This window comes from Passer montanus, unplaced genomic scaffold (assembly GCF_014805655.1).
Source record: "Passer montanus isolate IOZ18808 unplaced genomic scaffold, ASM1480565v1 scaffold7, whole genome shotgun sequence".
NCBI lineage: Eukaryota > Metazoa > Chordata > Aves > Passeriformes > Passeridae > Passer > Passer montanus.
The window spans coordinates 16,731,965-16,747,608 of NW_024372147.1; the positions used below are offsets into that span (position 1 = coordinate 16,731,965).

Consider the following 15,644-nt stretch of genomic DNA (forward strand, 5'->3'; position numbering starts at 1 on the left):
GAGAAGTGGCCTTGAAGAAAGTGTAAAGTACTTCTCCTGTCAAATGCTGACTTCAAAGAAAATTTAGGACTCAAACACTGCCCCATTTTGTACAGAGGAAAAGACTTACATTCTTTTTAAGCTAACAGTATTAAAGACTCTTTTCCTCCCATGAAATAGTCAAACTCTCAATGTTAGAATACCTGGTTGAAAAAAAAATTATAATGCTCTCTATCACTGAAAGGTCCTAAAAGCTCTAGTGGAAAACATAGCCACTCTTCCACCTGCAACACAGTAACAGGAACTTTCACATAGCCTGACAAGCCTGAAGGCCCCTTTGGACTTAACTGAAGGCCTCCATACCTCTTAGTGAGATAAAGAAACAGCACAGAATGACCTGTGTCATACCAGTGAAAAGCATTTTACCTCTCTGTTGCAAACTGATTAGTCTAGCAGTACACAAAAAAATTTGCCTTTAATAAACTCACCTTGAGTGTTTTGATCATAGTTGGATCAGTTGATCTAACATAGAAACTCTTCAGATAAGGTTCAAACATGCCCTGAAAATCAGAATATATTTAAGTAACTCTCCTGTTTTTCATATACAGTGTGATTTAAAAAAATCTAAATAGGGTATACCTTTCTCTGAATTGACATAGTGGCAATATTTTGCAGGACAATATACTGCACCTCTCTAGAATGTGAAAAGAAAAGTAAGTGTCATTCCACAAAATTACTGATACATAGAATAACTCAACACAGCAAACAAAGTTCAATTCCACTTTGAACATCAAGTTAGTTATCCTTTTGTTTTGGCACAAACATAGAAGTCAAAGCTTATTGCCAACTGCTAGCTTTATCATTTGATTCACAGAAGAGAGACACATGATGAAACCAGGCTCTCATTTTTTGTACCTCCAATATGCAAAAATACTCACTGACTCCAGTGCAATGGAACCTTTTGTAGGCTGTATTTATTCAAATCAGAACTACATTTATAATTTTAATATAATGGAAATAGCTTACAAAAGCCTTATATTTTATCCACCTTCTTGAAATAAATATTTCAGGATGACAGAGCTGAGAATAAAAACATACAAGCTTTACTTGCAGAGTTCAAATAACTGCATTAATTATAAGAACAGTTAATCCTTGCACAATTAGCAAGAAACACTATGACATTTTCCTCTTATAAATTTTTCTAAAAATTCTTGAAATGTGCCAGGATCTCCTGTGACTCAAGGGTATATACTGGCAGACATAAAAATCTAACACTTTCACATAACGGACTTTGCAAGAGACAGACAATACTATAACACGAAAACATTAAATATGTTTGGAGAGGGCGTTCTCATCATTAATGTGTGAGTTTAAAAGCCTCAACATGAGTGAGCAAAAAGAAATCTGGATACTAGTCTGAAGCTTTTAAAGTGCAGATTTTGTGCCACCAATTGCTTAAAAACTAAGTAATACCTAACACACAACTTTTCTGAACCACGAGTGCTCAAATCTTTGCATGCTGCAAATCTCATCCTACTGAGAAATCATAATAACCATTATCTCCTCTTACTCAAAACTGTCTAATAGCCCTAAGGTAATTACAGCTATTGCTCACAAAGAAAAGTGATAATAGAGAACTACTTAAGATCTTTTAAACCAATTTTATGCAATTCTTACATAGGTGCATGGCAATAGTCAGCTACACATGATGAAACAAGACTGGAAATTGCTATGAGATGCTCTTTTGGGCACTCTCACCCTAACTAGATTATAGCTTAGTTGATATTAATTTGAAGGCCACAGGCAAATAACTTCAAGGGCAAACAGCAAAAGCTTATTTTGAAGTGGTTCTGAAAGCAAAAGTGTTTCACCCAGAATGGTAACAGAAAACAGAAAAGCCACTCAAGACAGAAAAAATCAGAAAACTAGTGTCATTTAGGGAACTTGTTGAGATACATGAAAGAAGTAACTTTTCTTTTAATGAAACTTGAGTATAAAGAAGCAATAAACCACATACAAATGATCCTTTCAGCCTGTGATTATGAGTCTATACATTATCTGCCAATTGCCTTAGGCACTTTACTCATCTTCACATAAAGAGAATGGGAGGAATACTGTACTATAAAGCCAAACACAACAACAACAGGGATTCATTCTTATCTGCAATAAAAGACTGAATACTCTACCTAGTCCCATTTTACTTCTTTACCAACTTTTAAACAATAGAGATACTGAGCTGTAGAACTTTTACAGAGAAACAGCTCTTTGATGGCCGGGCAGACAAAAGTTAATGTATATCTAGGATGAGTAATCTTGCCAGACACACAGAAGTGAGGGTTTTTGAAAAACCTTTGTGTCTGTTTGACAAAACTGATTTAAAAATTATTCTCACAATGAAGCTCCAGCCAAAAATAAATTTTTAGTTAAAAAGTTTTAGAAAAACTAATTAATAATGTCTCATGTAAACCCTTCAAGGCTTTTCATACAAATACATGGAAGTTCAAAATCTAAACACTGAATAAGGAAGAAAAACACTTCTGTGCAGAAAATATTGGCACACTACATAAAAACTATGCAATACAAATGAAAAAATAGCACCAACACTTTTATGAAATGTAGCTGACAAGACCTTTCATAGAAAAACAGACAAAATACTATTGAATATGACAAAGTCAAAACAGAATGTTCTGAATTAAATATAAACTTGTTCTTTAAAAACCATGCAAGGATAAAGGAAACACAGAAGACACAGCAGTATCAAGTGGCAATATCAATTTTAACACATATGTTGTCTCCTTCTCCTGAGATATCCAAAAGCTGAATGGACACAGTCCTGAGTACTGTGTTTCAGGAGACCCTCTCTGAGTAGGAAGTCGGACTAGACAATATCCAGTGATCCCTTCTAAACTCACCCATTTTGAGATTTGTGTTACAGTGCAGGAAAGCAAAATATACATCAGAAGACTACTTTAGTGCTTAGCAAGACAGTAAGGAACTCAACAAAACAAAATTTCCAATAATTTAGAAAACATCAAGATATTAAAAAAAACAGTTAGTACTGACTCCATTTAAATACTAACTAGGCAGCCATGTTCTTGTCAGAGCAAAAATCATATGAATGAAACACAATAATCAATGATTCCTGGACAGGATATCAAAAATGATGGAATGACTTTTAGTGATCCTCATTTGTTGAGTGAAAGTGAGTATTACAGGAGAATTTAAAAATCAAATTAATTTTGTAATATTACATTCTTATAACTATAGCTAAAAAATATGCACAAAAAATTTCACACAGTGATATCAAGTATGGACTTCACCTACCTGTTACTACGGAGTAAACGCACCAATGACTTAGAAACAATACCAGCTTCAGATTTTGGTGCCAAATGCCAGTAAAGCTGTGCAACTGCCATTACCACCTAAAGGAAGAACATTCAGAGCAACATGTTAACTTCAAGTCATCATTCGTACCTACCACATTTGCTCCAGACCTGCAGGACTACCAGCGCACTCTCCTTCCAAAAGCAAAGTGCATACCTGTGGTCTTTGAAATCAACAAAGCAGTCTGAGGAAGAACACAGGAATAAATATATTTTTACTAATTAAGTGCCTTTACTTCCTCCCAGTATTTACTCTATACTATAATAAATAGAAGGTCATAGAAATAGGGACAAAGAGAAAAAGCATTAGGCAATTTAAATCACAAACAGAGCGACACCATCCTTGATATATCAGCATTGCTAACATTGGCTGTACAAAGCAATGGAGAAATAGTCTTTACAAGTTTTTCTAAAGTGCTTTTCCTTTATTACTACAGGTTCAGTATCATCTTTTATCTAGTTTCCACTCAAAACCTTTCATTCTATTATTCTATCATGCAATTTGTAAAATAACAGCTGTCTTTACTGGAAATTTTAAAGTATCAAATCCAACAGAAAGCAAAAGCTACAGGGGTGTATACCAATATCCTAACAAAACAGAAGACTGAGATATAAGCAACTTAAAACCTGTTTTTTTCTTCTCAGATTTTCTCATAAATAAGAGACAAAATATGATCTTTATGCTAGTGAGTGTCATGTCACAACCTTTTCCACAACAGTGTCATGATAAACTCTCTGTTTCAAACAAAACAAATCATGGAGACTCCAATTAAAGCCCTCATAGTAACACTTCATGTGGTATCTTAAATCCTGTACTTTCAATGAAAGAAAAATTATTATTCAACAATAAAAAGAAATTAAAAACATCTAAAGCCAGGAAATAACTTCAAGATTTTTAGCAATATACCACAGGTATCTTTTACTGCTGACAAAAAACCATAAGGTCATATGGAAACCACTAATTAAACTAATGGTAGGTAAATTCTGTAAACTAATGGTAGGTAAATTCTGTAAATAGTATGAGTAACCCTCTAATAGCCATTCAAAGTAGCATAATTTCGATACCACCTTCTAAAATGCACTTTAACACTTCAGTTAACTTATACCAGAAAGTTAAAGATCATAAGTGTGGGAATCAATACCATATTTGATAAAGAAAATGATTTATGGAATAAGGGCAATAACTAATTGAACCTCTTAGTGAAGTGGGGTGGCAAACATATGAATCATACTTGTTCTTTGCATGAAATTAAGAAATATCACAGACACTGAACAGTGATTTTTAACAAAGAGTTGTAAAAATTTAATAAACTTGTTTCCAGAGTCTGTTGGGCTGGCAGATCATAAATGATTTTGAGAAGAGTCAGACTCATTATTTAGAATCTCAAAGTAGGTTTCAGTGGAGAACTATAAGCTGATCTATTTAGCTTTTTAAGAATAGGTGGCAAGGTGACTTAATCATGGTGGACTGTGATATGACAGTGATACAGACATGGTGGACAGTGACATGAATATTCATTATCATTGGAAGTCTTCTCTCAAAAGACATCTAGTCCTGATTGACATGAAAAGCTCAGGTTAGAAAGTTATATTCTGTGATCTGATTAACATCATAATGATTCATCGTGAGCATGGCTTTTTCCAGTTCTAAAAAGTTACCTGTATTTTAAAATCTCATGGAAATAATCTAACATTCCATACTTATAATGTTGTATCTATCGTAGAACGCTGCCAGGGCAACAGCCCTAGAAATGTGGTGTATAATCATCTACTTTTAAAATGTGAGACTCAAAAGAAAGAACAAATCAATGAATCAATAACAAATATGATTTTCTTTATAGATCTGTTCCATAAATCCATACCAATAAACAGTACATGTTTGTGCCATCCTAATTGTTGAGAGTTTTAGCTTCAAGAGCTACCTCTGGTAGAGTCATCACATGCTATGTTAGTTGGATTCAAATGCTCTCATACTCTTTTCTAGTATATTGTTTGTCTGCACTATTTGGAGCACATATCACAATCAGTTTAGGTGTTTCACTTACAAGCTGAGTTAAATTCAAAATAGATCCATCACACTTCTCCTAGAGTTACTAAAGGGTATTTTCACCAGTTTTAAAGAGGTGTAATTTTATTCTTCAATCTTTTAAATTTTTAAAATTTAGATTATTTGCAATTTAACATTTTAATTCAAAAAGAATTTGACATACAGCAGCATTTCGGCTTTGAAGCAGGGGCTTTGTATTTCGTAACAGCAGCCTATGATCCGGGTCCATAGTATAGATGGTTTTCAATTTCTGATCCTTCTCTTTCTGTTCTTCATCAGATTCATAGAAATTATTTTCACTGTATTCATCCACCACTTCATCAACCTATCAAAAGACAAAATGAGAAGGACATACACAGAATACTTGTATCAACAGGTTTTATTCATTAAGGAAGTAATGTACCACACCACAGTTTCATGAAAGACTCATATATTTTTTTGAAAAATAGCTTTTGGCTTTTCTACCCATTTGCTCTAAACAGTACAAGCACTGACATGAAAAACAGATTAATAATATATGCAAAATTTCCTTAGAAATAAGTTGTACTGACATATGAAATATCTTTACTATTATTCAACAAACTATTTTAGGTATTTTTTGGAATTAAAGCCTATGATCCAAAATTGGCAATTCTGGAACATAACTAGAAATTAAATTAAGATGTAGGTCTTCAAAAAACTTGGAAAGGCTGCATGCCTTGGTCAAAATTCAGGTGTAGTGAATCCATAAAAATGTCTTCAGTAAAGGTAGGAGGACGTGAGGAGGGAGGAAAGAAGTGATAATAAATTAAACCCGTCATTTTATTCTGGTTTTCATTACAAATTTGGATGGACACCAAAATTTTTTTAAAAAGAAGAAATATGAAGGGAAGTTTCATTACTTGACGCCAGTTTTGCTCTCAGTGTTTTACAGGATGCCTAGCACACTCATGTGGAGACCCTGGGGGATATTCCCTAGTCTAGGGAGACACAAGAAGCTTTCCCCAAGAAGCTGTTAGACCCCATTGGCTTCTTCCCCTGGTTCCTAGGTCTGTTCCTATGTTCCTGAGCCACTCCTCCCTATTCCCTGATTGGTCCTCATCTTTGTACTGCCCTGAGACCAGGGTCAGCCCCCCAGGCCCTTGCAGCGCAAAGCTGGACTCTCCATGTGTGTAGGTGCTGGGAGACCTGAACATCTCACTGCACGGCTGAATAAAACATCTGTGGATATTATGCAAAGGTCCTTTTTGCTTCCTTACCCTGGACTGTACTAGCAGCAATTCAGACTGCTACAAATTCATAGATATTTTATGCAATAGCAACTGAAGTACTTTAATTTCCTTACTTCTCTTCCCACAATTCTTTGTGGCACTCACATTCTAAACTAAAAACTCAGGATGCTATATCAAGTCCAGCAGGAACTGAATTCTTCCCTTGCCTACAGGACAGGCAACATAAAAGGAAATTTCCTGATCCCAGTGCATCGCAACCTGCACTGAAGAAGCTTCATCTAACAGGAGGATAATTCAATCTTCATTGATTCAGTCTTCAATATCCTTGCCTTGACTGCTAACAGACATGCAGATCAGTACTATTGAATTCAACAGGAATATTGAGTTTGAAACAGATTTAACTCATTAATAACTGTTACAAAGAAACAGCTTGAGCTCTTACATTTCTGACTTCCTTTTTTTTTTTTAAGAATTGTTTGTTTGGATCATACTTGGCACAGCAGAGTTCCAATAAAAAGCAGCATATGCCTCTTATGAAAACACTTTTATTTTAAATCTGATTGAAGTTCTTCTTCATACCCAAACAGCAGAAGTATTAAGATGATCTTCTCATAATCATATATTTTATGGTAATTTTAAAATATTACTATTTTCTCAGATCTGCTAAGATCTGGTAGGAAATATTATGTTCCAAAGGATGATGACAATACCCAGGGAAATTATTTTAATGAACTGAAATTCATCAAAATCAAGTTGATGAACTCCTAATTATTTAGAACCTGTAGTCACAAGGACCCACTGAGACAAAGAGGACATGTAATACTGCATGATTTGCACATTGTGATGGATAGGAAAGCAAAGTATTATGCAAAAGAGTCAGAAGACTAGGCTAAAAACCTGCAACTCCTTGATGTACAAGAATTGTTATTTCAAATTCTATTAATCATCCCCCACACGGAGAACAGTTACCAGACAATGTGAAAACAATCACAAAAAAAACCTTTAAAGCCTCAAGCTGACCTACTGACTATATTCAATGCCAAAATGATAAAAGTTTAACTTGAGAATCATTATTTGGGTTGGAAAAGACCTTTAAGCTCATATACTCCAATCGTTAACCCAGCACTGCCAAGTTGACCACTATATCATGTCCTGAAGTGCCATGTCTATATCTATAGGGATGCTGACTCTACCCCTTCCACAGGCAGCCCATTCCAGGACCTGACAATCCTCACTGAAAAAATTCTTTCTAATATCCAATCTAAATCTCCCCTAGTACAACTTGAGGCCATAGCCTCTTGTCACGTTGCTTGACCCTGACCTGGCTACAACTTCCTTTCCGGTTACTGCAAAGAGTGATAAGGTCACTGCTGAGCTTCCTTTTCTCCCAGCCTCACAGGAATCATGCTCCAGACTCTTTAGCCAAATCCGTTGCTATTCTCTGGAATTGTTCTGAGACTTCAATGGCTTTTCTTTCATGAGGGGCCCAGAGCTGGACACAGGATTCCAGGTGTGGCCTCAGCAGTGCCCAGTACAAAACAAGACTGGCACCAGTAGTGACCCCTACAGAATAGCACAGGTGACCCACCACCAGCTGGATACAACTCCATACACCATCACTACTCTCTGGGCCTGGCCATCCAGCAACCCCCTTCTAACCAGCAAAGCATACATGCACCATACATGGCTTGCCATGTGTTGCCAGTTTCTCCAGGATAATGCAGTGGAAAACATTTTCAAAGGCTTTACTAAAGTCCAGTTTGACAACATTCACAGGCCTTCCCCTCATCTAGTAAGTGGGCTACCCTATTATACTAGGAGCTTAAGTTTGTCAAGCAGGACCTGCCTTTCACAAACCCACACTGGCTTGGCCTGATCCTCAGGCTGTCCCGCTTGTGCCACATAACAGCACTCAGGATGGCATGTTCCATCCGTATCCTTGCCCACCACTGAGGTCAAGCTGACAAGCCTGACAGTTCCCCAGATCCTCCCTTGAACCATTTACCATCTGTGTAGTAGAGTGTCATATTTGCCAACCAGGATCTTCATGGTTAACCAGGACTATTGCTAAATGATGGAATGTGGCACAGGCTCTGACTTCTTCAGTATCCACGGGTGGATGGCTATGTGCCCCACAGACTTATGCATGTGTAAGTGGCATAGTACACTATTTGCCATTGAATCATGGGGGTTTCATTCTCCTCCTCATCCTCTTTGTCTTACAGATCAGGGGCTGGGTACCTTGAGAACAACTGGTTTTACAATTATTGCCTGCTTCACTTCAGAAAAGGCACCTCAGTCTTTTCGTCATCATTAATACCTATTTTCCCCTGCACTTTTGCTGGTGCACCTTCTTACTTCTCTGACAATGAAAAACTCTGTCATTTTGTCATCGCAGTGGCCCAGAGAGCCTTCAACCATCATATCCCCTGACCCACCAGTCCTCCTCTGCTCACAAACAACAGTTCCAGTAGGGTGCCCTACCTTGTTGACATCCTAACCAGCTGCGCCAGGGCATTATCTTCCAGGAACCTCCTGGACTGGTTCCTCTCCAATGTATTGTATTTTCAGCAGGCATCTGGTAAATTGAGAATGAAGACTATCGACTGTGAGACATCTCTCACCTGCCCACAGAATATTTCATCTGCCTCTTTAACATTTCTTTCATCTTCCTCTTCCAACTACCTCAGAAGTCTGTATTTACCTGAGTAAGCAAGTCTGTTTTTGCATGCACTAGGTTATTCTTATAATTTCTGCTATCACTGCATAGTTTATTTCTAGATAGAACACATTTCTAGGATTCTCTTCACTCGTTCCAAGCCTGGGCAGAAAATCTGAAACTGAACTCAGACACAATAAAGGTTCACCAAAAATTCAGACCACCAAGCCGAAATCTCATCTTAAGACATGTAGCCAAATTGTTGCTCTGTCCCCAGATAAACCGTGTAGTACAAGTACTGAAGCCTGTACTAAAGAAAGAGATTGGGACAAGCAGTAATTCTTTTCTGAAGTGGCACAGAACCAGCTTCAGGGGGGCAAGCACAAGCAAAGCTTTTTGGTTCTAACAAAAGGGGAAAGCCTTGTGCAGAGATCTTGGAAAGCGCCTCCATGCTCAACAATAGTGCTATGGTATTCTGGAGAAGAAAAGCAACCATTAGACTGATACTAGGCCTACACCTTGATTTTCAATCAGGAAAAGAAGGCATGAGTAGGGTACGAAGGAGATATAAATTACTAGTAACATTAATATTTTTTTCCTGCCAGCAGAGAACTGAAAGTAAGACTCTTACACTGGAAGACAAAAGTCTTTCTGTTTTAACTATTAACTCTTTAACTAATTAATTAACTATTGAATCAACAACTGACAGATGATTTCCCACACACTTATTTTCCAATCTTCACTGTCTGTAGTGCACTACATTAGACTGTGGATTATGCTTCCTCACATATCCCTGGAGAAATGCTAAATATGGGCAACACACAAATTTTACTTTCACAGATGTCTAATTAGAACTCAAACTGATGATAACCAGTACATAGTAGCAACTTTATCAGAAATAAAACCAATCCTCTAATCCTTTTTGTCAATAAAGAGATGGCATGAGTGTTCTGGGAGTAGATTCAAATGTTACAATGCTTTCTGTTGTCATTTCAATCACTTTAGATGCAGTTTCACAGTTGATTTAAGACTAATAAGTCCAACAGAAGTTTATTGTTTTGTTTGCTTTTCTGAAAGGATGTTTTATTTTCACTAAGACCAGTAAAATGATCTGTCTGACCCTGTGGTCATGGGATTACTAGAACTACTGAACTTTCAAAAGCAGCAGGTGGTAAAGGGAGAACAGAACAGAAGAATGGCAGTTGTTAGTTAAACCGCATTAAATACACTTAACTGTTTGTAGTAGCACATCATTTAATTGTGCTGTTAATAGCTTTTCTAAATTGCAAAATGACTAACAGGTTCAGAACCCTTGGAGAATAAAATGATTAAAAACTGACACCATAGTATTCCAGACTACAATTTGCAAGTAGACTCTGTGCATTCCTCATCTACTATGATTTATTTACAGCAGAGAAGTGAGTATTTTAGTGTGGAAGAACATGCATAATTCTCTTTTACGTTATTCCAGATATACAATTCAGGGACATCTTCATAAAGTATTAACAGCTTAAATGAAGAATATGACAGGTAGCAAATTCCATTAGCCTTTTTTTAAAGTCACTAAGTAAATGAGCTAACATTTAACTGAGATTTTGCTAGAAGTTACATTTAATATGGCATAAAAGTTGAGAATATGACTTCCATTTAGGGTAAAATACTACATTTGTAGTATTATGTGAATATTACAATTACCTCCAAACAGAGCTTCACACACATCCACATACTGAATTAAAACAAAGCTTCAGTTATATCCAAAGCATGAATACACAGTATTTTCCCACTTTGCCAGCCTTAACTCCATCTTGTATTGAAAAAATGATTCAAATATTTGCATTCCTTGGTTAGGTATTAATTATTTGAAGCGACACATTTCAGTTTCTCTCCTCAGTTTCATATGGAAATATACTTAGAGCTTTCTTCTGATGCCTGTACCAAAATCTCTGGCAAACAAGATTATCACTATCTTCCAGAGACCTTTCTAATATTTCCAAGAGCTGTTCATAAGCAAGTTTTGGATAAGCTAGATCTTGAAAGGAAGAAGAATTTTGGGACTAGTCACTATTTGGTGACTGACTGCAATACCACAAACTACTTTAGCCCACCAAGATCAGTATTCACCTGCTGTATGAAGAACAGTTTCTCTGAAAAGGAAAAAAATTGGGTAAGCTATGAACCGTTTGCTATTTAAAACATTAATGCATTACATAAAATAGATCTGAAATTTTGATGCTGTATGTGAACATGCCTACCTGAATCCTTCCACATGCTTCATAAATGACTTTCAGAACACTAGAACACCTGTTGTTACTCAGTAGATTAGCTATGAAAACTTTGTGTCTTTAAAAAAGGCACAATCTCACATGATAAAAACACTTGAGACAGTAAAGTGTAACCAGCATAATTTGCAGCCTGGCTGGAAAGTGGCTTTAGAAGGCACAAGCAAAGTTTGACAAGTTTGCCTTATTAAGCCAAAAGGGGCTGAAGAGATGAAGAATAAAGGGAACCAGATCGTCTGCTCCACAAGTAATAGTTTTCTTTCAAGTATTAAACAGCCAGCAAAAAGTGCACTGACTCCTTCTAAGGTAAGCTGCAATTTATAATCAGTTGTGTGATAAAGACTTGTGCTACTGTGAATGGACTGACAGAACATAGTAAGGACTCTGATGTCCCTGCAGAAGTAGAAAAGTATTTAAAATGCCTAAGTGTAAGCCTTTAGTGCCATTTTATGCTCCCTTGAACATGAAAAAAATCTGCATGGATCTGGGAAGACTCTGAAGGTATGGAGCCTATAGGAAATCCATAAAAACTGAAGATTAGGAGGGGCATCTTGTAACATTTTGAACAACACTGGATACCCAGACATATTAGAGAATTATCATATCCTAGTCTGTCCAAAGGTTAACATTTGCAGATACTTACCCTTCCATGGGACAAAACTACCAAGTAATACTCAAAATATTTTCCTGTTTAAAAATAGTTACTGAAACATTTTCTTATTACATTGAAAGAAAACAATTTTCAACACCCAACAAACTCCTGATGCTCATGTGTTAGGAATGACAGGCTGGGATTACAAGACAAATAAGAAACACGCTGGGTCACAGAACCAGGACTCATGTTACAGAAATGATTACAAACCGTGCCTATTCCTGAATGAACAGAAAGCTGGTGTCTTTGCTTTCACTAGAACAGAACAGTGTGTTCTGTGTGGTCTTGGACACAATACATTTACAGCTTTCAGCAACAAAATTACTTATAAGTGAATAAGAATTTTAGTAACTTAATTTATCTCTTCTACCTCACATAATATAAAAATAGTCAGGTAATGAACTAGTGGTCTGGTCTTCCTGGGATACGACATGTCTTTTATCAAGGAAGAATTTGTAAGAAGGCTTCCTGAACAAACAGGCAGTCATAGGACCTCCAGAATGCAATTATTAAGAAGTGCACAATATAAATAATAACACACAGCCTATATTATATATACAAAATATCAATACAAAATTATCACATTACCTAACATTGCATTCTGTCAGTCTTCCAAAGACTAGATCTGTTGCTCCTATGCAAGTCTAAAAGTCATATGCATTTTGACTTAAGTGAACAACAATGGGATGAAGAATCAATATAGACTGCAAGATCACAGTTATATTACTCTGATTTCCTTATACATTATAATTTTTACTTCAATTATAACCATAGTCTATTCATTATTATTTGGATAAAGAGGTCAGAAGGAAAACCTAAGGGTTCAGTTGGACTTGAAGAATTATGCAGATCTGAAGCCACTGAAACAGACTTGAACTTAAAACAGTACCCTCTTTCAAGGACCACTTTTCAGATTACCACTCTATTCAAATTACTGTAACGGGATTGTACTGAAAATGTAATATATTAGCATAATTACATAGAAGATACAATATAATTCCAGTAAATTACAATGGAAACTTTAGTTTTGAGGTTCTAATGTGGTTTTGATGCACACTTTTGTGGATTCCACACATTTGTGGATTTTAAGAGTTTAATTATACAAACAGTTAAACATGCTTTCAGTTAATAAAAATTGCAGTATTAATGGAAATTCCCAGGGCAACCTTGAGGCATTTTTCAGTAAAAGGACTTGTATTTCAAATCAGCTTACCATGTGATATTAACCTCTGGAGTTCCATGTTTCATACCTGGCAAAACATTTTTACATTTCTTAAGAAAAGCTAAATTTTATTGCAGCTAAGGGACACACATTGAAATTCTGCTCTAGTAGAATTCTCTAGTTTAAGAAAATTTCATTTGGAATTCAAAAAAGTTTTCCCTATAAAAACCTCCCAATTTGTAAAAATAAGGAGCTTTGATACTTAAGCTACACAAAGGAACCAAGACACCCACTCAGTCTTGAGAATCCGACTAAGGCACTTGAAATTTAACATTAAAGTATTTTCATTTACGTCATTTTTAGCTTCTTTCAGTATATATAAAAGTTACATGATCAACAATACATAAATCAAGTTTTATTTGTAGTTTACTAATAATAGTATCATAATCTGTACAACAGTCTGTATAATCCCAGTTCAGATGAACATGTTTATTTCATTCTAAAAAAAGCCCCACAATTTTTTGAAACAATACGAGTATGTAAAAACATTTATTACCTGAAAAAGTCCTCAAATGCTTCCACTCAGCCTTGCAGAGGCTTTTAAAAACTCACTTAGCTAATACATAATTTCTAAATATAAACTTGAAAAAGTAATGAAATAAAAGCTTAACAAAAACTAAAAAAAAACTCAACCGCAAACATCCTTAAGAAAACCGTATTCATGCAAATTTCATAGTACACTTGAGACAAGAGCATCCCATGCATGGAAGTAGGGGTCTGAGGACGACTGAACTTTAATTTTTTGCCAGCATATCACAACTACAATAACATCTCTGCTAAGTAATTTAATAGCAAACTAATGTGAAAACTGAAGGAGTGCTCATTCTCATTTCTCTAAGAAGCAGCGATTAAATCCAGGACTGATGTCTAAAAATAGGGGCTAAGACTTAAATATGCTGCAGTAATGAACATCTTTCTTCAGCAACCTCAAATGTGCAATCGGTGTTGTAATAAAGTCTTTTGACACTTGCAGATAGAACTAAAACAATCCATTATGATTTTAAGATCACTTTCATTTATTCAAAACAGTTTCATACTCAAAACAGAAGTGAAACATAAAACAGCTTAGTCTCACCAAGAAAAAGCCCTTCCTTTCAATAATTTGGGGAAAAGGCAAAATGACAATGAAAAGCCGAACAGATGCAAAGCAAGGAACAGAAAAAACATTTAAAGCATAAGAAAAGAGGAAGAAAGAACAGGAAGGGATAAATGAAACATTGCAGAATAAAATTAAGAAGGAGGAAAGGTGAAGGGAAGAAAAAAGATACCATTTGCTTGTACATAAAAGTTCACCTCTTTTTACTCTCAAATACAAAAATTAAAGTGGAATTTGGAATTTGTATTTATATGTTTGGTTAAATGTTTGACCTGTCTTTCAGATTAAAATTTAACATCAATTTAAGTATCTCAAAAGGCAGTATAAGACATCAAGATAGCAAGCAAATGTGAACCAACTGCCAAGCAAAAATATTCTTCTACAGAGTTGCAAAGTAAGTGAACCATGAAGAAAACCAGTTAATTGTTAGTTAGTCTGGGACTGCAACCAAGAGAACACATCACACAGCACTCGTGGTTCTTGCGGCAACAGGCAATTTTACTTGGCACAGTTCCCTTTACACAGTCCTTGAAAGCCTCGCGGCTGGTCCTGACTGGCTGAATTTGGTTGCCACCCGGCTAACTGGCCAATAGCTGTCTGTGTCCCTAATGGCCGAGACTGGTTGAGTTCTAATTAGGGTTATCCATGCCTGTGAGGCCTCCTGGCCAGCTGTTTGCCACCACAGTGCTGCTCCTTTTCTACTGTTCCAAGTACATGCTGTGCTTACATCCAACTATGTACACCTCTTAAAGCAACTCAAGCATCTTTTCTCTCAGAAAAAAAAACAACATTATTTTAAAAGGGAAGTTCAGTGAGAACATTTCCCATATATGGAAACATACTCATACATTTATTTTAATATTCATATAGCTTTAGGACTGTATACAGCTACTAAAATGTTTATCCAATATTTAAATGATATTGGGACTACATCCATAACTCAACAGGTTAATTAGGAAACTCAAATTTTTAAAACACACAATTATTCTAAATTGTTGAAGAATGATAACTGTACTTGAACTTAGATCAGCAGTCTGAAAGGTGGCAGTTTGCTACCCTTACCAGAGAGTCTGACATACTCATTTAAACATCATCAATAGCCATTTTTTTTCTCCT

The 15,644-nt window shown here is 35.9% G+C and overlaps 1 protein-coding gene across 3 annotated transcripts in view; it reads right to left on the minus strand.

The window, feature by feature from the left end:
- The window catches only part of AP3B1 (adaptor related protein complex 3 subunit beta 1), a 152,566-nt gene that overhangs the window by 90,855 nt on the left and 46,067 nt on the right, over window positions 1–15,644 (minus strand). For all 3 annotated transcript variants that reach the window (XM_039729697.1, XM_039729695.1, XM_039729698.1), the window contains exons 8-11: window positions 5,573–5,734; window positions 3,304–3,401; window positions 619–673; window positions 468–539 (exon numbers count right to left, since the gene is read on the minus strand). In XM_039729697.1, the coding sequence (XP_039585631.1) occupies window positions 468–539; window positions 619–673; window positions 3,304–3,401; window positions 5,573–5,734 (387 nt within the window). The remainder of the gene's footprint in view (window positions 1–467; window positions 540–618; window positions 674–3,303; window positions 3,402–5,572; window positions 5,735–15,644) is intronic.